Source organism: Choloepus didactylus, chromosome X (assembly GCF_015220235.1).
Source record: "Choloepus didactylus isolate mChoDid1 chromosome X, mChoDid1.pri, whole genome shotgun sequence".
Lineage (NCBI taxonomy): Eukaryota > Metazoa > Chordata > Mammalia > Pilosa > Megalonychidae > Choloepus > Choloepus didactylus.
Window position 1 is genome coordinate 12,701,550 of NC_051334.1, and position 27,820 is coordinate 12,729,369.

The window sequence follows — 27,820 nt, forward strand, 5'->3', positions numbered from 1 at the left end:
CATGGATTCCTGGTACCCCATTCCCTTCCCTCCCAGCACTTACCACCCCTGACACTGAAGAATTCTTTGTGGCATTTACTTGCTTAGTGCTTGTCTTTCCCACTGGGTTGTAAAAGCCCCTTGAGCCATAACGGTATCTGTCTAATTCATGGAAATAGTAAGAGCTAAATAAATATTTATTAAATGTATGAATAAACAGATTGACTCACCAAAAGCCATAGAAAAGTTAACCCTAGGATTATTCACTTATTCAGACCACATCACTCATCTTTGGGGTCGCTTACGCCAAGTGATCTCTTTCCAGGTCCAAATTAAATGCCACTTCTCCCCTAAAGGGTTCCACGACGTCTCTAGCTTCCACTCTATTATTTATGGACATACTGCAGCTCCCTCACTAGCCTGTGATCTCCTTGAAGGTAGAATGCGTGGCTGATTCATCTATGTCCTCAATCCATATTGGATGAACAAATTTCTGAATAACACATACATGCATTTGACAAATAGCAATTCATCCCAGGTTTGTGTAGTCTAGTATTTTGTTTGGAGTAGTGCCTCTCAAAATTTCATGTGCATACTAATTACCTGGGGATCTTGTTAAAGGGCAGGTTCTGATGCAGTAGGTCAGGGGTAAGACCCAAGATTCTGCCTTTCTAACAGGCTCCTGGTGATGCCGATGCTGTGGGCTGGCTGACTACACTTTGGGAAGTGGGGATTCGGAGCAGAGCTCCTCAACCTTGACTTCTCCCTGAACCTAACAGGGAAGAAGCTTCAAAGATATAGTCATATTGGGACCCATCCTCAGAAGCTATCACTTTATGGGCCTGGGGTACACTGCTCTGCTCTCAGGATTTACAAAATCTTCCCATGTTAACTGTAGCGGAAGCTGGGTGAGGGGTGTACAGAAAGTCCCTGTACTATCTTTGCAACTTTTCTGTAAATCTGAAATCATTCCAAAATAAAAAGTTGACTTAAAAAAAATCTCCCCAAGAGATTTTAACGAGGACCACTAGTTTTGGGGCATGGTGCAATGCTGATTTCAAGTTCAAAGAACTGGATTAGTGACTGAGCTACTGTAAGTCCACTGGTGTTTAATAGGGAATAAACCGAGAAATTGTTTTTTTAAATCCCCTTGAGTTATGCCTTGGGTTCAAAATCTTTGGATGAATGTCTTGCTGAATTGGATTTTTGAGGCCTTTTCTTATCCCAGGTCGCCTGATTCATTGTTGGCAGACCAGTTCCCAACCTGGATGACTTTTTCAAGAGTGAAGGTCAACCATGCAAACTGCTGCTCAGATTCCTAAGGAGCCCAAACAACCCATTTCCCAAAATGGTTTTAAAAATAATAGGGACTGCTGCGACCTGCTGGAATTCAACAGAGAACTATCAATGAAAATGCTTTCTCAAGGCAGTCCCATAAAATACCTTAAAGAAGGCGAGAAAAAGAATATAAACCTGATGGCCAAGGGAAGGAGGATGGCTTTGGGGTTCCTGGCTGGCTTCAGATCCTGGCTCTGGGCTTTCAGGCCTTCGGCAAGGGATTTCTGAGGGGGGACCCCTGCCAAAAGATTTTCTTGGGTCAGTCCTACCTCATGCTGTTTGGAACCCTCCTGTTGTAGGTACGGAGATGGAGACCAGCATTGCTAACTTCCCCACTGGACCTCTGGAGAGTTCTGGGCCCGAGACCATGTTTCCAAGCCTCTTCAAACCGGTTGCTGCTCTTTTTGGACTGCATCGACAGTATGTGTTCAGGAAGTTTGGTGATGAGGGGGTGTGGTGGGTAGAATTTGTATATTTGAATATCCAGAAGCTTTCGAGTGACCTATGGAGGGAACATGTTTCACACACCTTTCCCTAGATTTGCTTCAGGATTTCCACGTGGCACCTGGGGGCCCAGTTCTCTTAGTCCTCACCCCTCTTAGAGTTCAGGGGGACCGCAGCCAGCAATTTCCCTCTGCAGTGGGTCTGGGGAGGTGGATTAGGTTGCAGGACAGAGATTTCCGTGTTTCCTCCACCTCTTAGCAACTTCTGTTTCACTGGAAGAGCATTTTGCATCTTGTCTTTAACTTGTTATTGATGCCTCAGCCGAAATCACCTGGCTTTTTCCTGGTTTGGGGTCCAAGTTGCCCTGACTGGCTCCCAGCTGTCCTACAACGATGGCGGCCCCTCCCCTGCCTCTCCAGGCATCTTCCCAGGTCCTATAAGTGAAGTTTTGTGACTTCCGCTCCCATAGCTCCCGAGTGGAAATAACATCCAGATGCCCCAAAGGAAGCTTAGCCTAATGTCACAAACCACTCTTTGTCTGGACAGACAGCTTGTTGGAGAGGAAAGGGCGTGGATGCGAGTGGCTCAGAACTGGCTTTGAACAGTCCAGCACTCTGGAAACTGGTAGCAGTTTCTTATCAAGTTAAATATAAACTCACCTTATGACGCAGCAAGCCCCATCTGGGGCACTGACTTATGAAAATGAAGACTTAATGTTCACACAAAAACCTGTACACGAATATTAAGAGTAGTGTAATCACCCCAAACGGGAAACAATCCAAATGTTCTTCAATGGGCCAATGGATGACCACCCTTGGTCCATCCATGCTGTGGGATGCTACTCAGCAATAGCAAGGATCAGACTACTGGAATGTGCAACAACCTGGATGGACCTCAGAGGCCTTATGCTGAGTGAAAGAAGACACTCTCAAAAGAAGACACTCTCAAAAAGCCAGAACGATCGTGATGGAGAACAGATCAGTGGCTGCCAGGAGTTGGGGGTGGGGGTGACGATAAAAGGATAACCTCAGTGGGTTTGCAGGGGAGAGGGAACAGTTCTAGGAGCTGATTGTGGTGGTGGTTACCCGTCTTCGTGTGTGTGTTAGAAGTCATAAAACTGAGCACCTAAAGGAAAAAATATCAATTTTACTGTATGATAATTTAAAAAATAATATAAGCTGGCTTTGAATGCAGGCACTGCTCCTTTTTTTTGATTTCAGAGTAAATTACTTAACTTCCTTAAGTCTCAGTTTCCTCATTTATCAAATGCACTCGTAGAGCTGAAGGGAAGAGTCTGTGACTCACATGCAGGAAGGGGTCAGGTATGGAGTAGACACTAGATAAATGCGCCTTTCCTTTCTTTCCTTTCTCAGGGCTGTGGCATCTGCTGCTATGTGCTGGGGTTTGCAGGGCTGTATTTTATGACTCTTGGCATTCCATGTAACCAGAGAGATGAGCTTGGAAAGAGCCAGACGGGGCAACTCCAAGCATAGTAAATTAAAACAAAACAAAACAAAACAAAAAATTCTTCCGGGTTAAATCAAGGACGAACTTAAAAAACAAACAAACAACAAAACAATTCTTGGAGGTATTTTCAGACAAAAGGCCAATTCTAAAGTATCTGCCCAGGCTTTACATATGTCTTTATAGATGAATGATGAAAAAAATAATCCACTTCCTAAACGTTTGGGTTTTGTGATTAGGGTCTGGCTGTCCCCAGAGCAGTTGGAGCCAAGTGGTACAGGAGGGTGTCCCAACCAAGGGCAGGGCAGGAGTCTGCACACCTGTGATAATGACTGCTGCAGCTGCTCGGAGGGACCCTGCGGAGGGCCTGGTCTTGCTTCTCTGACATCCAGAAAGCCTGGCAGTTGGGGGAGGGGGTTGCCCTTCATTTCAGGGCCTCAGGCTACTGGAGGCTGGGGAGGCTCTTTTACTTATGCAGTTCTATATTTAAATGCGGATATGAAAAGTCCAGGGCGTTTAACTAAACTTAGACTGAAGGAAGGAACTACACATACAGGAAAAGTGTGTGCATGCATGTGCATGAGTTGTGTGGATGCATGCACACGAGTGTGTGCAAGCGTGTATGAGTGTGCATGTGTGTGTGCGCTTGGCTGGCTGGATGTTTTAAGGGGGGGGTATTAGGGGGCTAAGATGGCTGGAATCTACACATCTTTCAGTTCCACGATGAGTGTGGGTGTTTTCCTCCCTGGTCACATGATCTAGTATTTCAGGAGGTGTCTAGGTCCTCTTTATATTTGTTTCAGACCCATGCTCTACCCAAATGCTTCCGCTCCCATTTGATTCAGCAGTGCTAGGAAATGTGGCGGCAAATGGGTGCACAATGGGTTTGAGGGGCAAGACAGCCCCAGACCCTCTAAACAGATGCTCTGAATAACCCCAAAGAGGATAGATTTCTGAGGTCTCTTAAGTATCTTTGTTGCTGATCTCAAAGATTAAGGGCCTCATGGCCCAGGAAACAACCTAAAGCCTGGGTAGTGATTAGATTATTGCTCAAAAAATATTCACCCCCTCTCCACCCACCTGAGGAAGGAGTATATTTCCTGGCTCCACTGATGTTGGGCCATATGATGCAAGCAGAGGCTTGAAATATGCTTAGGATTGGGCTGTTCTCCATTTCCATCATCATGGTGAGCACTTGCCCTGGCTTGTTCACTGATCCAAGGAGGATGAGAGACATGGGGTAGACCTTCCCTGAACCCGTGGCTTGGAGCCAAGCCCAGCCAAACCCAGCCTACATCCTTTTAACTACCAGTAGACCCACAGATAAGTGAGAAAAAACTATTGATGTTTTAAGCTATTAAAATCTGGACTGCTTTGTTACACGGCATTATTGTGGCAAGTGTTAACTGATACAGCCTTATTTCTTGCTTAATCCATTCAATGGGAAAAGGATTTTTATGCAAAACCTCGTTCTCTTTACTACAAAGCAGTCCTGCTGTGCCACCAGCCATCAGCAGAGTGCGCCTTTTCACATTTCTTCCTAAAGAACATGTAGTGGTGTCATATCAGCAGCCACTAATCGCCTTCTTATCTTCCTCACCAACATCCTCTGTGTTGTCTAAGATGCCCAATGCTGCCCAGTCTTGCCATGATGTGTAGTTGTGAACGAAGCACACCATCGCAGAGGCTGCTTTTGCTTTCTCATCCCACTCTTTTCTTTTTGGAGGTTCTTTTATTTAGGATTAACTCAGGATATTCGTCCAGTCCAATCTACATTCTTCCTAACTCTCCAGAATGGAACAGTAAGCAAAAACTATTTGCCATAGGGATATTTGCACATGTCATTTTCTCTCTCAGGAACCGATTTTATCCAAACCTAGATTTCAGAAAAACAATGCTTTTCTCCAACATGTGAGTGTTGTAGATTTTATGGCAATACTCGATGAATGGTTAATGAAAGAGACTCATCATAAAAATCTACCTGATTACTCAAAGTTGCAGGCATTAAAATTATCCTTCCCATAGGCCAAATTGAATTCTTTGGCTGTCGTTAAGACATGCAAATAACTGAGACATCTTTATTTTATAAAAACACCATTTCCACTCATGTGCCTGGCATATGGTAGACATTCCACAAATATTTACTGAACTGAATGTATGGCTTGCCTTTTCCCAGGAAGAAGGAGCCTCCTGAAGCAGCAGAAACAAACCTTCAGGTCTTCCTTGAGCTGACACTACCCCACGAGCTTGGTGGTTGGCACGCATGACCAAGCACAGTTGTTTCTAATCTACACTCAAGTCCTTCTGTATGAAAACCTGATTTTCTAAGAAAACATGGGTTCTTCCACGTGTTCAAGATGTGTGCTGGAAATCAGTGAATGTTTTCCTTCATCTCTGTCTCCTCCTGCCCCTCCCAAGTTGTTTCAATACAATTAATTCCTTGGCATTGCTGTAAGATGGGGAATGTTTTCGACATGCTACAAAGGTATGTATGTTCAGAAGCATTTGGAAGTGAGCAAAGTTTGATGTGCTAGGCATTAATGCTATTCACCAAATATTTTTAGCTTTCTGCCTTCTGAGCACATGGTTGGATTGCACTTGGTGGCCCCTTGTGGTTGGATGGGGCAGTGATCAAGGGGCTGTGGCCCGAAGTGGTGGGTGTCACTTCCAGGCCAGAGTGTTGATCTGCCGGCCAGGGTGAGCCTCTCCAGGGCTCACTCTCCCTCTGCCATGGTGACTCACAACCCTGAAGACGGGGATACTCAGCCAGCTCCGGCCTGATGTAGGGTTGGCCCCAGATGAACCTGGATGGTCAAGGGGCACGAGCAAGAAATAAACCTCTGTTGTTTATGAGCCACCAAGATTTGGGGGTTGCTGGTTATTGGGGTATATCGTGGCCTAGCTTGACTGATAAAGTATCTGACTAGAGTCGTTTGCCATAGTTGACTGCGTCTTTGCAAACCACTTTGTATGAGAGGAAGACAGAAAGAGGGCTTCTCCAGATCTTGGGGGTGAAGGAATACATCGAGGTGCCCAGATTTTGTCTGGGCCCACTGTGCAGCCAGATGCCACTTTGCCCATCTCTCTCTGTGTGACCACCAGGCAGGAATAATGGGCTAAGGTGCCTTCTTTCTAGACCTTTGGTTCCTAGACGTCAACACCTTATAGGATGGCTTGTGGCTAGAAGGACACTGGAGGATACTTTGATACCTCCACCCAAATCCTGTCCTATCCCCACGGGAAAATAACACAGGGTGAGTTTACTGCCTTTGAAAAAGTGCTTTAGAATACAAAAAAAAAAATCAGGAAATCAGCCAAGCCATGGTGAGAGTAGATGTCAGAGACTATTTGACACAGCAGTTTCCAACCAAGGTATCTCAAAATCCTGGAAGCCTAGTCCATCCAGTCAGTCAACAAGTACCTTTTGGTAACTCCTCTGTTCCAGGATTTAACCTAGGGGATTGGGACACCACAGTAAATAAGACCATGAGGAGTTCCTGTTCTCAAAAAGCGTCCTGTCCAGTGGATCGTGAGAAAGCAATAAACCCATACACACAAGCGAATAAAAAATGGCAGGTCCTGGTGAGTACCTGGAAGAAGACACACCAGTGCAATGATACAGAGCAGGGGTCAGCAAACTCCAACCCAGGGCCTGTTTCTGTATGGCCCATGAACTAAGAATGACATTTACATTTTTAAACAGTTGTAACAATCTAAAAGAAGATTATTTCATGACACATGAAAAGTAGATAAAATTCAAATTTCAGTGTCCATAAAGTCTTATGGGAACACAGCCACACCCCATGTGATCTGCCATGGTGACTTCTCCAACCTCAACAATTGCAACTTTTGTCCCCACTCACCCCACTCCGGCCACACTGGCCCCCTGGCTAATACCCAAATACCCAAGCGCACTCCCTGCCGCCACACAGCCGTCACACCAACAGTTCTTCCTTCCTTCAGGGGTCTGTACAAATGTAACCAAATCAAAGAGCTCTTCACTCTGTGTCCCTTCCCCCTGCTCGATTTTCTTCATGGTACCTATCACCCCTGACAGGCTATGGATTTGTGTGTTGTCCACCTCCACACGCCACACTTAGGAAATCAGCTCCATGGGAGCTAAAACATCAGCTTATTTCCTGCTGCATCTCCAGCGCTGAGATCAGTGCCAAGGACATAGTAGGCACTCAATTAATATGTGTTGAAAAAAAATAAGCGAATTGTGGAACATCGGAGAGTTCCAGGGAGGGAAAAGGGAGATTCTTTACCAGCTAGGAAATCACGATCAGCCAAGACTCGCATGGTGCAGGGATGCTCGGGGTGTCTGGCTTTATTATGCCCTAGCATCTTGGCAGAGACCATAAGAACTAGTGGCAGGGAAGAGAAGAAAGTGGACTTAGCACCAAAAGCCACTTAAGAAGAAGTGTTCTCATCCCTGATCCATCGCTCAATCACATTTCTGATTATATACAGTTTCCCACCCTCTCTGCTGGCCTCAAGCAGTAAGAAAAAGTTGGGCTTAGAAATGTGCTTAGAAACCATTTTGCCGTCATTTGTGTGGCCATTTCTCCAGCACCTCTGCCCAATTGTGGAAAAGAGGAATATGCTGGGGAGCTCCAGATCTTATTACCTCAGCTTCTACATGGAAGCATCTGGGTGTCCAAACAGTATATTCTCATTTCAGAATGATCTTTATAAATTGGTCCCAAGAGAATTTCCATAATGGAACTCTTTCAACACTCAATTTTAATGCTATTTTTTAATAGTGTCCTTAGGGATCTATAGTAAAGGTTTATCCACGGAAGGTCTAGATCAGGATTTTTAAATTAAAAAATAAGTCATCCAAGGAAGCATTATACTCAAGATATACAGTGCAGGGGATTCTATTGCACCCTGGGCACCAACAGCATGCCATGGCTGCAATCACCAGGTAAAAAGTTAAAAGTTACTAACTAGGTTAGAAGAAATCTGTGTACAGAGGCATGTAATTCAACACATTTAACAACATGGACATAAACAAAGAAGAAATTAATGAAAAATGCTTCAGATGTCTTTGGTGTAAAGGACTATGCCTGATAGAAAGGTGGACAAGAACTTATTGGACCACTTGACTAGCACCCAAGTCAATGGGCTGTCCTGTGCGTGGCTTTGGAAGTGGAAGTAGGGTGGGGACTTGTGGGGGTTGCTTCCTGGAGTTAAACATGGAGGGTGCACCTTAGCCCTTTTTATTCAGGAGAAGGCAAGTGACACCAAGGTCATGAAATCTGGCGAGCCATGTGCTTCTCATGAAAGTTAGAGGTATTTCACATTCCTGTGGTTCTTGGTATTATTTCAGTCATACACAGACTTTGGATGACTCCAACACCCAGCAAGATTCCTCCATCCATGAAGGTAAGAAAGAGGGTGGATGAAAGGTAGTGTAGGGGAAGATGAAGAAATGAGAAACAAATATTGCCAGAAAAGGGTTGGGAAAGACTTTCATGACCTGGAATTATTTTTTCATCAAGATATTGATATATCTGTATCAGTGACTTTGAAAAGATTTATGAAGACTGGCTTCCCTTAGTGGCTTAGGAAGGCTGTAAGATTCCTGGTGTTAAGAACTGTTTCTCAAATCATCCAGAAGTAGTGCTGGCTAGAAGGTTGGTGTCATCTGCAAGAGAGTGAGGTTGAAGTTGCAGGTATTTATTTACTACATGCCCAGAGTGTCTACAATATTGTACTCAGGGCTGTCACCTACCGAGGTGAGTCTATGTGGATGGAGCTCCCAAGAGTTGTGCAGTGCACAACCTGTGCAACCATATATGACTGTCCTAATTGTACATAAAAAAGCTGGAGAAAACAGAAATATAAATAAATCCCACATCTAAGCAGTTAATCTGATTATACCAGTGAGCTAAGCATAGCCACTGAGTTAAACTTATTTCTAAATGAAAACGTGTTCTGCTTAACTGAAACTTGAGGTGAACAGTATATATAGTGGATTCAGGTTGAGGTTTCCAAACAAATTTGTCTCAGTTTGCATCTTTCATGCATTGCTGACCCCCAAAAGCTATCTTTCCAAGCACAAGGGGTCAGACAAACAAAATTAGGTTGCCTACATTCAAATAACATTAAGTGCAACTGACCAAGGCACTAGGAGCTGTTGGCATGCGTGCTGCAGAAAAAAATAGTTACAGACTCCTGTAACTGCAGCAGAAATGCTGCTAGTGCAAGATGAAACACCACACTGGGCAGAGAGTGAGGATGTGGGGAAGGGTGACCCATTCTCGAAGGTGGTTTGAAGAAAGGAGGCGGGAAGGAAGAACACAAAGAGCCCCAAAGAACATTAAAGTCCCAGTTTCCTGAACCATTACCCTTCTGAATGTGCTTTCATCCTGAACTTGAATTTAAACAAGAAGAACATTAAAATTAAGAAGCATATTTCTTAAGATTCTCTTTTAAGAAAAAGTTAGGGAAAATGGACAGGTATAATCTATATGCTACACCTCATTATACCTCACCATCTAGTCACATCAATGTCCAAATTTCTGTTGAACTTGAGGCAACCCGTTCCTTCATATCAGAAAGATTTAATTTAGCTGGAAGGCTGGGGGTACAAGCTCAGTAGATACAGCTTCACATTTAAAAAGAATTTCTGATATATATGAAAAATATCCCCAATAGTATTGCTAATCACACAATGTTGCATCTTCCATGTATAAGGACGTTTTCTGTCACATGCAAATTCGACTGCTTTCCTGCATTGTACCACAAAATAAACTGATATTTTAAAAGTAAATTGGAAACATTTAAAGCTTCACTACACCAAGAACATCCAAAGAATTTTCTTGGTGTCTGTGCTCTTTAAAAGAGCTGAACCACCTAAAGAATATTGCTTATTTCAAACAATTCGGTCTCTCTTGAACCATCAAATAAATGGGTATTTTAAAGGTAAAATGGAAACATTTTGAAACATGATGAGCCCAGCACACTGAAAGAATGCCTGAGTTAAAAATACTGAACCACCTGAAAAGTCTTACTTGCCTCAAACGAGTCAGACATTTTTTCTTCTCCTGTCACGTATGCTCACATTTGGGTTCCCTTTTACCTACAGTCTGGCACTGAGACCACCATTGAGGCTGGTGGCAGTAAGGTGGGGTTGGATGACGGTGATTTCTCCCAGGGACATTTGGAAGTTACCCAAAGTTAGAAAGGTGGAGACTGCTAGACAGGGTGGCTCTCTATCCCTAATAGCACTGGCTCAACCTTTTTGCATTATCCCCCTGCCACACACCTCCTGGAGCCTTTTTAGACTTTTGTTCCTAATCACCTTCTCCCCATGAAACTTTTAATACCACAGATGTACTATCTGTTTACGTACTGTGTATAGATCTCTCTGTATCTTTCTATGCATCTAGCTAGCTAGCTACCTATCTATGCTTTATACATAGAGTTAAGAATTTTTTCACTGCCCAAGAACCAATTTTCCCCCATTGGGGGAGAGCTCCCTCCCATAGAGAGCACACGTCCTAACAACAGCTACAGAAACTCAAGTCCATATTTGCTTGTCTGTTCATGGCCAGAAATCCTAAATCAATCATGACTTAGCACCACTTCAATCAAAATAGTTATATCCGAATCGAGATGAAAAGCTTCTAAAAAAACTTAACATAATCTATGAAGTACGTCTAAATCATTTCAAAATAGTTCATCTGAATCAAGATGAAAAGCTTCTAAAAAAACCATAATCTACGAAGTATGTCTAACTGGGCACAACACTGTTCGTGCAGTTAATGTCCCAACTCATTTTATTTTTGCGTTGCTCTCAGTTCATTGGCTCTACCTGATATTTGCTCACAGAACCAAAGTAGGCTGGATTTGATTACTGTTGAAGCTTATACGCATTTTCAAAAACAAAACAAAACAACTTCTGAGAATCATTTTTCTGGATGGTGGTAATGAACAATTTGTAAAACCAGATCCAAGGTGTCTAGAAAAGCACTCTAATTTGGGATTTTCAGAATAAATAAATGAACCCTTGCCACTCACAAACAACCTGAAAATAATGGCCCACAAAGTTATGTGTGTTGTAAAAGAAAATCAGTGCCATCTGCATATATAACTGAGGGGAAAGAGCCCTGTCTGAAAAAATGCCAGAATGCTCACGTTCTATCACACTCCAAAAAAAACCCCTCCTCATTTTCAAATACTCATGGCAAGGATTGTAAAGTAAGCCAAAGAACTAGAACAGGTACTAACAAACTCACCATATTCCCTGCCCACATCAGGGGTGTTTGGCATTTTTTTAGTGTTTCAAAAACAGTGGGGGCAAAGAAAGCAAGCGCTCTACATAAGCCAGTAACAAAAGTCCTCGTCACATTACAAATTGCGCTCACCTACCTTCACTGATCCGTGTTCATCATAACTGGAGCCCTGTACCAGCTGCAGGGAAGACATCATGAAAATATTCGCCACCGCCCACTGTGTGTACATTTTGAATATTTTAATATCCACTGACTATTAAGCAGTTGACATCAGGCAGCCAGAGAAAATTGTGTCAAAAGGCATCTCTTCTCCAGAAGGAAAGTTCAAAACCCCACGACTTCACATGGAAAAAAAAACCTCAACAATCAGTTGTGATCAAAAGCCAATGAAACGACTTCAATTAGGCAAGGTACGTTTTTGCATAATCTTGTGGGGGGAGAGAGAGAGAAGGATGAAAAAAAAATTAAAATGTCCTCATGCTCTCAAAAATAATCAGGAAGTGGACATGTCTTCCATCTGAAATTGTCAAGCACTCTAAATCCATTTCATGTCCAGCAAATTAAAGAAAAAAATCTCTCCACCCTATGCCGCTGGTTCCAGAAAGGAGGTGATGCAGCCACCAATGTTTGGAGCTACAGAGGGCTGGAACTGAACTCTGGATTAAAACATTTTTCACAACCTTCATGGAAGCTTGCAGAAGCATGTGTCTTAAATCTGACACAGACTTTGGCAGAAAATGCAGGGAAGTCTTGGCAGTAATCCTGTTGCATCCCTACCAAGAGCCAGGCAGTTTGAAAACTGACAAACGCTCAGAACTGCTGTTATTTTAAAGCAGATAACCTGTAACATGAAACCCCCGCACGCAGTCCTGACTTCAACTGTTTCAAAGCAATCACATTGTTCAGGAAGGGACCTGAGGCACTCACACTACTGCCAGTGACCCACAGAAAGCAATCAAATACGCCTGAAAACCCCACACATGCACACAAATAACATAAACATCCACAGGCACGTGCAAAAACACAGACATACGCTAAAGGAATTTTTTTTCTTTCACAGAAGCTTAATGACAGGTCAAAATGAAGCACACTGGTTTTCAAAGAAGCAATGGTTAGGTTTATTTGTAGGTATCTGGAGATGCCACCAGATATCCCACACGCATTGTTACAAAAAACGTGTTATCGAGTTAGGGTGGGCTTTGTTCTAAGTGCACTGAATGGATGCCACAAATGGCAAAATTCTAGGAGGCATCGAGACCTGCTCTTGTGCTCATCACTAGTTTCCAATCTGCGATTTCCAGGTTTTGGCCCTTTCAAACCCATTTTTGCCATTTCTGAAATCAAGAATGGCCTGAGAAATCTCTTCATTGGTGTTCATCACAAATGGACCTAGGGCAGAGAAGAGACATTCAGAAAGTTCCAGTGACGACAACACGGTCCTCTACCGCTAGACATGGTGCCTGCTTCTGTGGTTCTCTATCTGAAACAAAATCCAGTCATACATGAACGGCAAAAGGCTGCTTTTGCAGTGTTTAACCACAGATAACTGTAATATGAGTTTCTTGACCAGGATTGTGTATGATTATATACTATAAAAACTAAACTTCAGATAAATAAACGCAACTGCATCTTGCCCATTCATTGTAGGCTCCTCGTCAGCAATGGCTGTCTCTTTATTCAAAATACTCATAAGTTTGGTTCTATTATATCCAGTTTCGTAGTAGTACTTTTTATAGCATTAGCCAATGTCAAGAATTGAACTGCTGTGACAGAAAGAACTGGCAACTCTTGCCATAGTTTTGGTGTTGAAGCAGCATGGAAGCTGTGTACTTATTATTAGCATTCTGAGTCGGTTTTGAAGATTAGCAGTGCCCCATCGACAATAAACAGGAGATGACAAACTTTTCAAGTCAAGAAAGCATTAATTTTTGGAATCTCCGGGGGTTGGCAAACTTTTTCCTATAAAGGACCAGAGAGTAAATATTTTAGACTTTGCGGGCCATAGAGAGCCTGTGGCAACTCCTCAGCTCTGCTGTCGAAGTGCAAAAGATGACACAGACGACATGGAAAAGAATGTGCACAGCTGTCTTTCAATATAAGGTTATTTACAAAAACAGACAGCATATGACCACAGGCCATAGCGTACCGACGCCTTTCTCTAATTCCTGGGTCTGAACTCAAGTTTTGCCAGAAGTATGGAAAGAGTCATCTCAGGAGGCAAAGCATCAGCCTCTTCCCTTTCCTTCACACATTATAGGGGTGAAGCAGCACCATCCCAGACTGCATCGCTCCCCCGATCTGTTGGATAAACAAGGCCAGCTCTTCTATGACATTGGCAGTGTCCTGAAAGCAGCTGACAGGTTTGTCCATTCAGCATGTTTCTTCCACCAGCCTGCTGAGGTTCCTGACATTCATTTAATGGAAGTCCCTCCTCTCAGGGGCTTTTTCTGGGAGATCCCGACTAAAACATAACAGTATTACTTAAAGGGAATAACACATTCCACCTTCTCAGCCATTGTGAACATATCAGTGCAGATTTGGCAAACACTTTAATTTAAAATGTGAGAAGGACACGGGTTGTTATGCCTTGATGACGCTGGGAGCTTTTGGAGGATTGCAGAGAATAGGAAGCCAGTAGGAAGGGCAGACTTGCAGAGGACATCTAAATTAGTTCATTCATTCAACTATCAAGTATTTCTTGAGTGCCTATTAAATGACAGGAACTATGCTAGGAGCTAGAGACATAAAGATGAAACACTCTCAAAGAGCTCAAATCTTTCACAGAGACAGATATGAAAACAAATAACCACAAGAAAGGGTGATCCATGGAAGGATAAAAGTATGTAAAATCTATAGAGGCAGCACTGAAAGGACAGGGGTAGGGAAGCAGAAAAGGAGTCACAAAGGGGTGATGTTCAAATGGGCATACAAAGCCTTTAGAGGAATAACCTGCTGGAGGAATTGAGGAGAACGCCAAGTGCTGGAAGGAGGGCTCGAAGGGAGGAAAAAGGATGGGCATCTGATATGTAGGAAGAGGCCAGGTCCCTCTGGGCTTTGGACACCATCTAAGGGCAAGAAGTTTGGACATAATTCTGCAGGCAATCAGGAATCACTGGAGGGTTCAGTAGGGAGTGACCAGGCCAGATTTGTAGTTTTGAAAGCTGACCCTGCTGTCAGCGGGGAGAAGGTGGCTGACCCGGAAGGCTGGGTGGATGGTGGAGTTGTGGGTCACCGAGGTTCCGGACACAGGCGGCCATGGGTGGTGTGTGAAGTTCAGTGGGGAACCTCTCAAGATGGAGGTGCTGGAAGCAACAGAATGGCTTCCAGGTAGAGGTGCCTGGTACATTGCTGGAAATTTGGACCTGGGGCTCAGGAGAGAAATTTCACCTGGAGACAGACCATATCAGGTAGGGCAGAAGGACAGAGACCTCATAGTTGGAATAAGCAATAAACCTAAGCGGGCCCCATGGAGAAGCCAACTTTTTAAGGGATACACAGAGGAAAAGGGAAATGGAACCCAGAAAATGAGAAGAGGTGCTGGGCCAAGGATGGATTTCCTACACATCATAATTTTGCTATAGTTTGGATTTGTGGATCACTGCTCCCATCCCCCAACTATCATTCTAGAAGAACGGTGCACTTCTGGGCTTCCATCTTGACACTCTTCTGAGGCATTGTGCTGTGCTTCTCAATCTATCATGTGCACCCGAATCACTTGAGACTCTGCAGATCCTGATTCAGTAGGTCTGGGGTGGGGTCTGAGGCTGCAAGTCTAACAGGCCCCCGGGTGGTGCTGCTGGTCCCCGGAGCACACTTTGAGGAACAAGGCTCTGCTACACAGAGGGGCACTGAGGCCTCCAGGGCAAGTTGGGGAAGCTCATCCTCTCCAACTCTTAAGAAGGGAAAAAACCATAATCTAGAAAGCATACATTTTTAATTGATCAACTATAAGAGTTATGAACAACAAAATTCCTTGATGATTATCAATAATTCCTTAAATCCTCTTTCAAACCACAGTTTCCATCTCTTCTTTAATTCCCTCTCCTGTATTCAAAACAGCGTGAGATTAATCTCTCATTATGTGGAACCTTGGCCTAGTGGAGGGAGTCTCAGATACAGGGTCAGGAGACTGGCATTTGGATTGGATTCCAGCTCTGCTACCAACAATCTCTCCCCATCGGAGAAGCTGTAGGGCAGGGCCAGGGGCAGCCAGGCATGGTGAGAGGCAGCTGGCAGGGTGGCTGAGAGGCAGACAGCCTGGGTGCTGTCCGGCGCTGCCCCGCTCGGTCCCCGGTTCCCGGCCGGCGAGGGGAAACAGGGAAGGAGAGAGAGAGATGCAGACTGCGCGAACTAACCTGGTCATGAATCACGACTCGAACCACACGGCAGTTGTGAAAGCAAGCCCTTTACTACAGCTAGATGAACATTCTGTGTTACTGGTTCCCACACGGGGCACGGCGCCTCGTGGGAGAGCAGCCTCGATGTGGCCGTCAGGCACGGCTCCTTGTGGGCTGTCTCACCCTACCCCGTCCGGGTAAGACCTTTTATACACAATTAACAACCAATAAGCTTCTAGGCTAGTATCGCGTATACAGGATTTCGATTGGTAGGAGCGGGTGGCGGATACATGCGTCACTATGCGGAAACAGGATGCAGGCGCCATCTTGGCTCACTCGATGGGCGGGGGTAACTCTAGAGCAGGCTGCAGCGCATACGCTAGGCCCGATTCGGGAGGCGGCTTTCCACATCTCCCCCTTTCTTATTTATTTTTGACCCAGTGTCTCCAGTGATGAGCGTGCTCCCGTGAACCCAAATGGTTCACAACCTCTTTGGTGCTTTGGGGAGTCTGGACTAGGCCTCAGCCATCCAGCGGCGGAGCCTCTAGCACCAACCAGAATGCTCACGTCATATGGAGACCGGAGAGTCCGTAAGCTGGAAGCAACGTGACTCTCCCTGCAGTGCTTTGCCTGGCAACTGGGGAACAACGACGGGGGCAGGAACAGCAGTAACCAGAGTCGGGGGTGTCACTAGGTGTCTCTGTGCAATGGCTAGGGTCCAGTCTGGCCACAACTAGGACTCTGCCCTAGAGACCCACCTGAGACAAAATTATGACTACTGGTGTCGCCTTTTACACCCGAGAAACAGCCATGCGATTCGCTACAAATTTTGCTCCAAAGCGCCCCACCTGAGGCGACCAGGAAGGGGTATGGTTAATAAATCGGTCACTATCGGGGGTAACAGAGGTGGGAGTCATAGCCATCATAGTGGTAACACGCAATTGCTGCTGCGCTTGAAACAGGCGTTCTAGCAAACATTTAACAACGACTAATCCCACCAATAATCCCACTGCAATGAGGATCCAATTAGTTAAATTGGGCCAAGAGAACCAGGAAGAAACACTGTGCAATAGTTTCTGTAGAACCTCGCCTAACCCGGAGAGATCGACTTTAACGGGTTTTAACTTGATCCCCCCAATTGTGTCTAAACTAGATTCCACCTGTTGGGAGAGATTAACAAATTCAGGAAAATATGACCTTTTCAGCCAATCAGAGACTCTGGAAATGCTTCCGGTCACGTTGGCCCTGACAGGAGTGACACAGAGTTTAACCGTAAGCCACCGGGTGTCACATGTTTGCTGAAGCACTCTCCAGAGTCCATCTATTTCCAGTCCAAGTTCATCTATCTCCGCTTGGAGTTTCTGAATGGCCTGGAAATTTAAGTTCAGCATCTGATTGTGGCGGCGTAGCACGTCTCGGGTAAGGTTGACCAAGCCATTTACCGTTTCCATCGTTATGGCGAGCCGCCGATCTGTCCATGCTTGTAGCACAGCCTGCCCGATCGTTGGGACAAACAAAGAGGAAGCTACACTGGCAGCATTCGATAGCCATTCTTTTATGCCTCTTGGACGCCTAGACTTAGAGAAGGGGATATTGTTAAGTGAAACAACTTGAGAAACAGGGCCAACCCAGTCGGTTGCCTTGACGGGGAGCCAGACATAACTTGGGCGATACACTAGGATAGCGGGGCGGCGAGGCATCCGGGTCTTTGGAACGGTTGCAGACTGTAGGAGCAAGCCCTGGAAGGAAAAGGCACCTTTGAGTCTCCTTTTTACTCAAGATCCCTTCACAAGACTGGCGGCTCTTCCCTGTAACGTTAAGAAATTCAAGCAAGACTCCCTTACTTAACTCGCCAATACCAGTTTCACAAGTAGCATTCGCCGCAACTGTGGTGTTGACAACCTTGACAGAGAGGTTAGCAAAAGAGAGGATCAGTGTGTCATTGGTGAGGGGGAAGGACTCGTTGAAGCTTGTGGAGGGTCAGAAGGCAGGTGGTGGAGACCTAGAGACAGGGTACGAGTGAAAAACACAGGAGAGGCGGGAGACCCAGCAGAGAATGGGGCCAGGGTCGGGGGATGATGCCACAGGCCCCAAAGACCACTCTCCTGCGCTACCACAGTTCCACTAAAAAGAAAAAGGCAGATTAGAAGGATTGCTATAGGAGAGCAAAGAACAGAGTTACCGATCCTCTTTTTGGGCAACCGCGGGGTGGTCAGTCCTACTATTATCGTCTTGTCGGTCGTCGCCATCATCAGCAGGGTCGGAGGCTTGGTCTAATGGTTCAGGTTGTATATTCGTTGGCGTTTCTGACAGCTGTTCCTTGGCTTCTTCAGGTGATGTCACGGTTCTCACCAGTCTTTCCGGAACCCACACTGGTTGACGTCCTGGTTCCTGGGGAAAAACACAAACAGAGCCTCTGGCCCAGCTGAGCACCGGGTCAGGGCCTTTCCACTGCCCCGACAGGACATCCTTCCAACGGACTAGACCTCTATGCGGAGGACTCGGGGTGGTGTGTTGCAGGGCAGGTGTCATTCCTTGTGAATTTTCGTTTAAAAAATTATATGTGAGCAAGGCTACAGACAGTCGAGCTTTTGGGGACAGGCCGTGGCCTATACCCTCTTTCTGTTTTTTAAGCAAGTCTTTGAGAGATCTGTGCGCTCTTTCAATGATTCCTTGCCCCTGAGGGTTATAGGGGATGCCATGTTTTAATTGGACATCCATGTTGTCACAAAATTTTTGGAAGGATTTACTAGTGTAGGCAGGCCCGTTATCCGTCTTTAACGTCTTTGGCTTACCCCAAGCTGCCCATGCAGCAAGGCAGTGTGCAATGACGTGGGAGACTCTTTCTCCTGGTTCAGCAGAGGCAAATAAAACTTGGGAGCATGTGTCCACCGACACATGTAAGTACTTGATCTTACCATACTCTGAATGATGAGTGACATCCATCTGCCAAGTATCCCCTGGGGTGAGACCCCTAGGGTTGACCCCAACCGAGGGGACTGCTCTCTGCTCTGCACAATTGTTGCAGGCTCGGACAATATCTCGAGCAGCTGCACGTGGTATGCTGAACCGCTTAGCTAGGGTACCTGCATTGATGTGAAACTTGGCATGGAATTCTCGGGCTTGTTGATATGGTACCAGCGTCGGAAAGATGTGCAGCTGTCGAGTGGCTACATCTGCGCTATGGTTCCCCTGGGCCATAGGGCCAGGCAAACCTGTGTGGGCTCTAATATGGGTTATGTAAAAAGGGTGTTGCCTGGTCCATATAACCTCCTGTAGTTTGGCAAAGAACGTCCTTACTGTAGAGGAATGTTTAACAATGCCCACCGTTTCTAAAATTTGTACAGAGTTCACAACATAAGCAGAATCCGAGATGACATTTAAGGGCTCGGAAAGGCTTTCCAGGACTGCAATGATAACCTGCAGTTCTACCCATTGAGGCTTTTGTGGTTGGAAGAGCACTGTTTTAGGAGTGTCCCCCTCCACACAATACGCCCCTGTTCCAGAGCTGGAGCCGTCCGTGTATACGGTGGGGGCGCCTGCTAGTGGCCTAGGAGAGGTTACTTTGGGAAAAATCACTGGGTGCCGGGTGACAAACTGCAAGAGAGGAGCCTTAGGGAACTGATTGTTAATGGGACCAAGAAATGTACACCGGAGAATGGCCCATTGATCTATGCATCCGGTGAGTATCTCAAGCTGCTGGGAAGAATAAGGCACCCTGAGATTTTTGGGCTGCTGACCGAAATGCTGCACAGCCCTTTTAATGCATTCTAGGGCCAAGTCTGCAACCGCTGTAGGATAGTGCTCTAGGACTTTTTTGGGGGAAACTCCAGGGTGGACCCAGAGCAGCGGCCCCCGCTGCCACAGTACCGCAGTGGGCTGTAATTCTGTCGGCAGCACGCAGGCTTCAAAAGGCTCATCAGGGTCTATTCTCTTCAATGCAGCGCCACTGAGCGCCTGTTCCACCTGGCATAGTGCTCGCCTTGCCTCTGGAGTGAAGCTTCGAGGTGAGTTTATATTAGAATCCCCCTTCAACAGGTCGAACAAAGGTGTTAGTTTGACATTGGGTATTTTTAGGTATGGACGGATCCAATTGATATCCCCCATGAGTTTTTGTAGATCATTGAGAGTGTGTATATTGTCTAGCCTGAGAGACACCTTTTGGGGGGAAACATGAGTGGGTGCGACTTTCGCCCCCAGGAAAGTGGTAATGTCAGTCATTTGGATTTTTTCAGGGGCAATCTCTAGGTTAGCTTCTCTAAGACTAAGGACTAAATGTGACAAAACTGTTTTAAGAAGATCTGTGTCTCTATGGGCTAAGAGAATGTCATCCATATAATGGATGATTTTCACTTGAGGGAACTGCTGCCGAGTGCTAGCTAGCTTCGCAGCGACATACAGCTGGCACATGGTAGGACTATTAGCCATGCCTTGGGGCAGGACTGTCCATTCAAAGCGTTGACAGGGCTCCTCTTGATTACTAGAGGGCACAGTAAAGGCAAACTTAGGGGTGTCTTCAGGGTGGAGCGGAATAGAAAAGAAGCAATCTTTCAGATCTATGATGAAAATCGACCAGTGCTCCGGTAATGCCGAGAGGAGGGGCAGTCCCATCTGAACGGGCCCTAAAGGCTCCATGCAATCGTTAATAGCTCTTAGATCATGTAGCAGTCTCCATTTACCAGATTTCTTTTTTATTACGAATATAGGGGTGTTCCACGGTGACGTGGAAGGGGCGATATGGCCCTTTTCTAGTTGTTCTGATACTAGGGCGTGCAACGCTGCAAGTTTTTCCTGTGGCAAGGGCCACTGAGGCACCCACACCGGAGCCTCGGTTTTCCATTTTAGTTTTATAGGTGTGGGTGGGAATCTCTCCTCAGTGGCCCCTATGAAAAACCCAGGCCTTGCTTGGTAATGTTGGAGGTAGCTTGTATGGGCTCTACACGTCCCTGTAACGAGGCTCCTAAGCCTTTGCCAGGGACATATCCCATTCCTTTTAACAATCGCTTAGAGGTTGGGGAACAACCACTGGTCAAGGTAACGTCCATCTGGGTAAGAATGTCTCTTCCCCAAAGGGAAACAGGCAGGGCCAATACATATGGCTGAAAACTACCTTGGTGTCCTTCTTCGTCTGCCCAATGAAGGGCAGCGGCACTCAGCATGGGTGCCGAAACCTGGCCTATCCCTCTGATGGTATCTTCCGCCTTGCACGTCGGCCAGGTGGAGGGCCAGTCCTGTTGTCTTATAATTGACCGATCGGCCCCGGTATCTAGCAAGCCTAGGAAAGATCTGCCTTGTACCTTGATAGTCAGCATGGGTCGAGACTCCAGAGACATATGGAGGCCCTCAAAAACTTCCCCTGAAGACCCAAATCCCTTATCTCCTCTCTGTCTGGGTCTACTCTGAAAGAGTGTATGCAAGCTGGGTAGGAGCAAGAGCTGTGCCAGCTTGTCACCTTTTGCAATGACCAGCGTACCTTGCTGAGATTGTACCATAATCTGGACGTAACCTGTGAAATCTGAATCCACAACACCTGGTATGACACTTAGTCCTTTCAGGGCTGTGGATGCTCTCCCAATTATGAGCCCAACAGTCTTTGCTGGCAAGGGTCCTTTAAAGGAGGTCCCTACCAACTGGACACCCATGGAGGGGGTCAGTACGAGTCTGGAGGTGGCACAGAGGTCCAGTCCCGCTGACCCGGGGGATGCGCGAATTTGGGCGGACTTCGTGTCGCCGGATGGCATGCAGGGGGGCCCACCGAAAGGGTGGACCCCCCCTGCCCGTTTTTTGGGTCCTGTTCAGGACGGCCAGAAAGGCGCACACCTTGCGCATCGAAGGCTGACCTACAGTCTTCTGCGCGATGAGGTCCCTTGTGGCAACGGCCACATAGCCTGGTTGCTGCATATGGTCTCCCAAACTGTGGAGTGGCAGGTGGTTGACCTTTATTGGGACAGTTCCTCTTAATATGTCCCAGCTGGCCACAATGAAAACATCCTCTGGGCTTCATTTCTAGTTCTTTAGATTTCTTTGCAGACACTTGTAAGGAGTTGGCTAGCATGGCAGCTAGACCTGCATTAGTTAACGGGCTGCCAGCATCTCTGCAAAGCCGAACCCAGTCCGTCAGCTGTTTTCCTCTGTTTTGTGCTAAAATAACTTTACATTCTTTATTACACTGTTCAAATATCATTTGTTTAACTACAGTCTCTGCCACCCCTGGATCTGAGAAAATTCTCTCGGCTGCAGTCTGCATTTTGGCTACAAAGTCCACAAAAGGTTCTGTGGGGCCCTGATGAATATTACTGAGCGAGGCTTGAGCCTCTCCCTCACCTGTCAGCTTTTTCCAAGCTCCCACGAAACAACGGAAGATTTGGGCATAGACCTCTTGAGGGAACCGCGTTTGATTTTGGGCATGGGCTCCCCTTCCTAACAGCATGTCTGTATTCCACGCGCCATGTCTTCCCGCTGCGTTCTTAGCCGCTTGTTCCTCAGCTAACTCCTCAAACCACGCTTTCCAATCTATAAATCGGCCTGGTGGCAAACAAGCACGGGCTAACTGAACGATATCTGCGGGCGTATGATTTAGGGCGGAGAGGTTTTCAACCATGTTCAGGGTATAAGGGGCATTGGGGCCGTACTGATGGACGGCCTGCCTTAGCTCCTTCAAAAGTTTGTAATCATATGCTTCATATTGATTGTTGCCTTGGTGGTTAATAATAACCGGGTACATTTCTGGGGATGGTTCTGGCTTAAGTGGTTGGTACCCACCTAGTATACCGAAAGGCCTAAAGGTGAAAGAGGGGACCCATTTCCAGAAATGCCTCCCTCCACATTCTGATGATATGGGGTCTAGGGGGCCTGAGTATTCAGGTGGGGGATACGGCTGTGAATGCCCCTCCCCCGGCCCGCCTGCAAGGGGTTCCGGGTCCCGCAAAGGCGGACCATCGTGATTATCGGATTCGGGCACTAGTGGGAGCTCTCGGTAAGGGCCTTTGACGGAACCGCTCAACCAGCCCACCGGAAGCCGCGGCGTTTTTCGTGACGCGGCAACAGGCGCCGGCGGGGCGGAAGGCCGCGTGGGTGGGGCGGGAGGCTCCTCCCAATCAATTAATGGAGGCGCTTCCGCTCCCTCACCGTCACCGCTATCCGATTCTGAGGCAGAGGTGTCCGAGCTACCACCACTCAACTCTGGCTGCTTGCCTTTATGGGAGCCGACCGCAGATGACACCGACTGGGTTTCTTGGAGAGCGTGCCGTACCTCTTGCAAGGCGGAGGACGGACTTAGGCCTGTAGTCGACTCCAGTTCAAGGACCGCGCGGACGGTCTCCCATATGGGTACTAGAATCGGGTCCATACACACGCCCGTCTGGCGCGCTCGGTCTATGTCGCGACCGAGCTTCATCCAAGAGGGTAGGCTAAGGCTGCCGGTGCAGGCAAACCAAGGGGCAAAAGTATCAACATCATCAAGAAAACGCTGAAGGGAGCTTTTCCTGACCGAGATACCCCGTTGTTTCAAAAGGTTCTTTAAGGGAGCTAAGAGAGGTGAACTTCCGGACTGCCCCATGATTGCAGTCGGCACTATACTTCAGTCACTCGGAGAGCTCTTCCGAGTCCCCCGGGGTCACCTGAAAACCCACGGGCCCTAACTATCATGTAATAAGACGCACTCACCTTCTCGCGTTGATCAGGCGCGGGAAGTCCGCCGTAAGCTCGACGCGCAGCGCTGCTCTCCTCACAGAGGGACCGTCGAGAGCGAGGCAGGAGGAGGAGCGTCCCCGTACGGGCCACCACTTGTCCGGCGCTGCCCCGCTCGGTCCCCGGTTCCCGGCCGGCGAGGGGAAACAGGGAAGGAGAGAGAGAGATGCAGACTGCGCGAACTAACCTGGTCATGAATCACGACTCGAACCACACGGCAGTTGTGAAAGCAAGCCCTTTACTACAGCTAGATGAACATTCTGTGTTACTGGTTCCTACACGGGGCACGGCGCCTCGTGGGAGAGCAGCCTCGATGTGGCCGTCAGGCACGGCTCCTTGTGGGCTGTCTCACCCTACCCCGTCCGGGTAAGACCTTTTATACACAATTAACAACCAATAAGCTTCTAGGCTAGTATCGCGTATACAGGATTTCGATTGGTAGGAGCGGGTGGCGGATACATGCGTCACTATGCGGAAACAGGATGCAGGCGCCATCTTGGCTCACTCGATGGGCGGGGGTAACTCTAGAGCAGGCTGCAGCGCATACGCTAGGCCCGATTCGGGAGGCGGCTTTCCACAGGGTGCGAATCCAGCTTTGTGGCCATGGGCCAGCCACTGAGCCCCTGTACATCAGCTTCCTTCTCTATGAAATGAGGATGAGGGCACCAGGTATCACAGGGTTGTCTGAGGATTAAATGGATTAATATTTGGAAAGCACTTTGACCAGTGCCTAGTAAACGGGAAGTGCTATGTAAGTATTTGTGAATAAGTAAAATATCTGGATTTCATTTTCCTCACTCATAAAAAGGATATGACTACATCATCACTAAAGCCATTTCCTATTTCAACATTCTATGATATCTCCTGCTTAATTTGTAGACACACAACTAAAAACACACAATGATAAGAGAAGCAAGGGATTTAGCTGATTTGTTAAACTAATCCTAGTTTCCAAATTGTTGAGAGATGGTTGTGGCTGTCTTTAAACATGCAAAGGTAAAAGAAAATATTAAATGAATGTCTGGTTTTTTAAAAGTTAAAAGACTTCGATCCCAAACATCCTGTTCCCACTTAATTTCTAATCACTGTTAATCCAGGTTATGAAGTGGCCCTACCCAGTCTGTGTGCAGGCTTCCTTTCAGAAGAAGAAACTATTTCAGTGCTGTTCCATCAAGAACCAGGAACCTTTGGAGTGGAAATCAGGAGCGTGCAAAATGGAGGTCCGGTACCGCAGGCTTGGTGGGGTATTATTTAATGTTCTCCCCTTATGCTATTAATAGAACAAAAAGCAGAGTACTTTAAAAATGATCAGTGTTCTTTAAATTTATGATCAGCTGAGGTTTTTTCTGAAATCATTATGTGTACCTGGGAATTCATGCAAAGCAAGGTAATGTCATGGGCTTTGAATGGACATAGGTTTTGTAGACATTTATCTAAATAATAAGCTGAGTTCTAGGTGCTTCCAGATGCTCCTCACTTAATCAAACAGCGATGTTATAAAGATGCCAAGACACAAAGAACTGAAGTGACTACTGTGAGCCCTTACACCAGGATGGTCTGCCTCCAGGTATGGTCCTATTTCTATTCTACCAGAGTTTCGTATATTCATTTTTTAAATAATCAAAGAATGACTTAAATGTTTTAGAAACTTTCCAAGACATTATTCATAAGAGGTTTATAGTTTTCACTAAAAATACAATAAGCTACAAGGAGAGTATTGAAATCACTGTTACTTTGGATAAAGAGAAAAATGATATTTAAAGTCCCAAGTAACCCATAAAATCTTTTTAAAGTTGAACTCCCCTGTGAAACAGTGCAAAAAAATATTACTGGTGTTTCCCCACAATTCCAAGCACAATGTCCTACACATGGTTAGCTACTGAAGAAATGCTGCTTTAAAAGAAAGAGTGAATGGAGGTAGAAACGAGTGCCATGTATATATTTTCCTCTGACAATAGAGAAAGGAAACAACATCCAAAAATTTGTAGAGAGAGGACAACAAGCCATCTCTTCTTACCAATAACATTATATACATACACTACTTTCAGAGAAAAAGAAAATCAGCCAAGAAGGTCACCATTGTTTTGGGCTTACCATAGTGGACAACTGGTTCTCTTATTGGCTCCCTAGCAATTAAGACAAAGTGGCATCTCTCGGGATCCTAAAATCAACAAAGAAAACATCAAGCAATAAACATGCATATTTTTGAATGTCAAATTTGGAACAATTTGAAGATGACATGCCGGCCAAATTCTGACTATAAAGACCAGAAATATTTTCTGTGCAACACTCACTAGGGAAAAGCTTATTCCTTAAGAATAAGTAGAAGTTAGAATTCAAGAATCAGTCCAGACCAGCAAAATATCATCCTTCTCAAATTAAGAAAAGGGGGATTTAAATTAAGATTTTCTTAAACTGGACACATCTTCAAGACAAATTGGGTGACTGAACTGGCTTTCTGTAGGGTTTATAATTTCCCACTATCGACATAATTTTTTTTTATAATAAATTTTATTTTGAAATAAGTTCAATCTTACAGGAACACTTGTAAAAACAGTACAAACCCCATACATAGAACTCCATCATACCCCGACCCCCCTCCCCCGATACCCTGATCCATCACCTTTAAGATCCTGTCATACCACTGTCTCTTTCCTTCCCTCCCTCTCTTCCTCCCTCCCTCCCTCCCTAATACCCATCATCTATTGCTCTGTCTTCTGAACATATGAGAGCAAGCTGCACATATCTTTGAACAAACAATATAATTCACATATACCTTTCCCATGAACAAGAACATTATTTTATGCAATCTCATTAAACACAGCTAAGAAGTTCAAGAAATTCAACATTGATATAAAGCTTACATTCTATATTTCCTTTTTTTTTTTTTCTCTTCTGTCCCATCTGTGTCCCTTTGAGCCTCCTCTCCTCCGACCTCAGATCCCATCCAGGATCATCCTTGGCATTTAATTGTCATCTATTTAGACTGTCTTATCTTTTTTTTTTTTCAATTGTGGAAAGATATACACAGCCTAAATCTTCCCATTCCACCCCCTCCTTTGCATTCCATTGGTTATATTAACCACATTTAGAATGTTGCAATGCTATCACCTTCCGACCATCCATTTCTAGAAGTTTTCCTTCACCCCAAACAAAAACCCTACTCTCATTTCTTAACTCCCCATTGCCCCTTCCCCCACTTCTTGGAACCCCTACTCTACTTTTCATCTCTTTGGTCATATTCTCTGATACTTTCTTTGTATTTACCATGGGGCTTAAATTTAACATCTTAAATCTATAACAATCTTGTTTTTCTTTGATACCAACTTAACTTCAATAGGACACGTAAACTGTGTTCCCATACTCCTCCATTCCCCCACCTTTATGTAGTTCTTGTCAAAAATTACATATTTTACATTGAGTCCAAAACCACTGATTTATCATTACAGTTTATGTATTTTAGATCCTGTAGGAAGTAAATAGTGGAGTTATAAATCAACAATACAGTAGTATTGGTCTTTATATTTACCATGTGATCTTTACTGGAAATCTTTATTTCTTCATGTGGTTTCAATCGTTTAGTGTCTCTTCCTTTCAGTCTGCTTAGGACTGATCTACTGGTGATGAAGTCCCTCAGCTTTTGATTATCTGGGAATGTTTTCATCTCCCCCTCATTTTTATCCTTCAGGTGTTTGTGAATTCTCCAAGTCTCTGATGGTTATTGACTTCTATTTGTATTCCATTGTGGTCAGAGAATGTGCTTTGAACAAATTCATTTTTTTATTTTTTATTTTATTGAGGCTTGTTTTTATGTCCCCGCATACAATCCATTCTGGAGAAAGATCCATGATCACTAGTGAAGAACGTGTGTCCCAGTGACCTGGGATGTAATATTCTATATATGTCTGTTAAAAGTCTCTATATCTCGCTCTCATTTCTTTGTTTCTCTGTCGGTAGGGCTCGCTTTAGTATCTGAAGTAGGGCAGGTCTTTTATAAGCAAACTCTCTCAGCATTTGTCTGTGAAAAATTTAAGCTCTCCCTCAAATTTGAAGGAGAGTTTTGCTGGATAAAGTATTCTTGGTTGGAAATTTTTCTCTCTCAGAATTTTAAATATGTCATGCCACTGCCTTCTCGCCTCCATGGTGGCCGCTGAGTAGTCATTACTTAGTCTTATGTTGTTTCCTTTGTATGTGTTGAATTGCTTTTCTCTTGCTGCTTTCAGAACTTGCACCTTCTCTTCAGTATTTGACAGTCTGATCAAAATATGTCTTGGAGTGGGTTTGTTTGAATTTATTCTATTTGGAGTTCGCTGGGCATTTATG

General features: G+C 45.5%; 2 protein-coding genes across 6 annotated transcripts in view; both read right to left on the bottom strand.

Annotated features, from left to right (window-relative positions):
- The window catches only part of VEGFD (vascular endothelial growth factor D), a 32,281-nt gene extending 20,081 nt beyond the window's left edge, over window positions 1–12,200 (bottom strand). For both annotated transcript variants that reach the window (XM_037822502.1, XM_037822501.1), the window contains exon 1: window positions 11,608–12,200. In XM_037822502.1, the coding sequence (XP_037678430.1) occupies window positions 11,608–11,700 (93 nt within the window). In that variant the 5' untranslated portion in view covers window positions 11,701–12,200. The remainder of the gene's footprint in view (window positions 1–11,607) is intronic.
- Window positions 12,201–12,565: 365 nt separating this feature from the next.
- The window catches only part of PIR (pirin), a 121,429-nt gene continuing 106,174 nt past the window's right edge, over window positions 12,566–27,820 (bottom strand). Inside the window, exons 9-11 of one of the 4 annotated variants that reach the window (XR_005214671.1) lie at window positions 25,592–25,658; window positions 24,613–24,767; window positions 23,951–24,140 (exon numbers count right to left, since the gene is read on the bottom strand). Coding sequence is in view for 3 of the 4 variants with exons in the window: in XM_037822660.1 (XP_037678588.1) it covers window positions 12,748–12,860; window positions 25,592–25,658 (180 nt within the window). In the remaining variant the exon portion in view is untranslated. The other 3 variants (XM_037822660.1, XM_037822659.1, XM_037822658.1) reach the window with 3 other exon arrangements.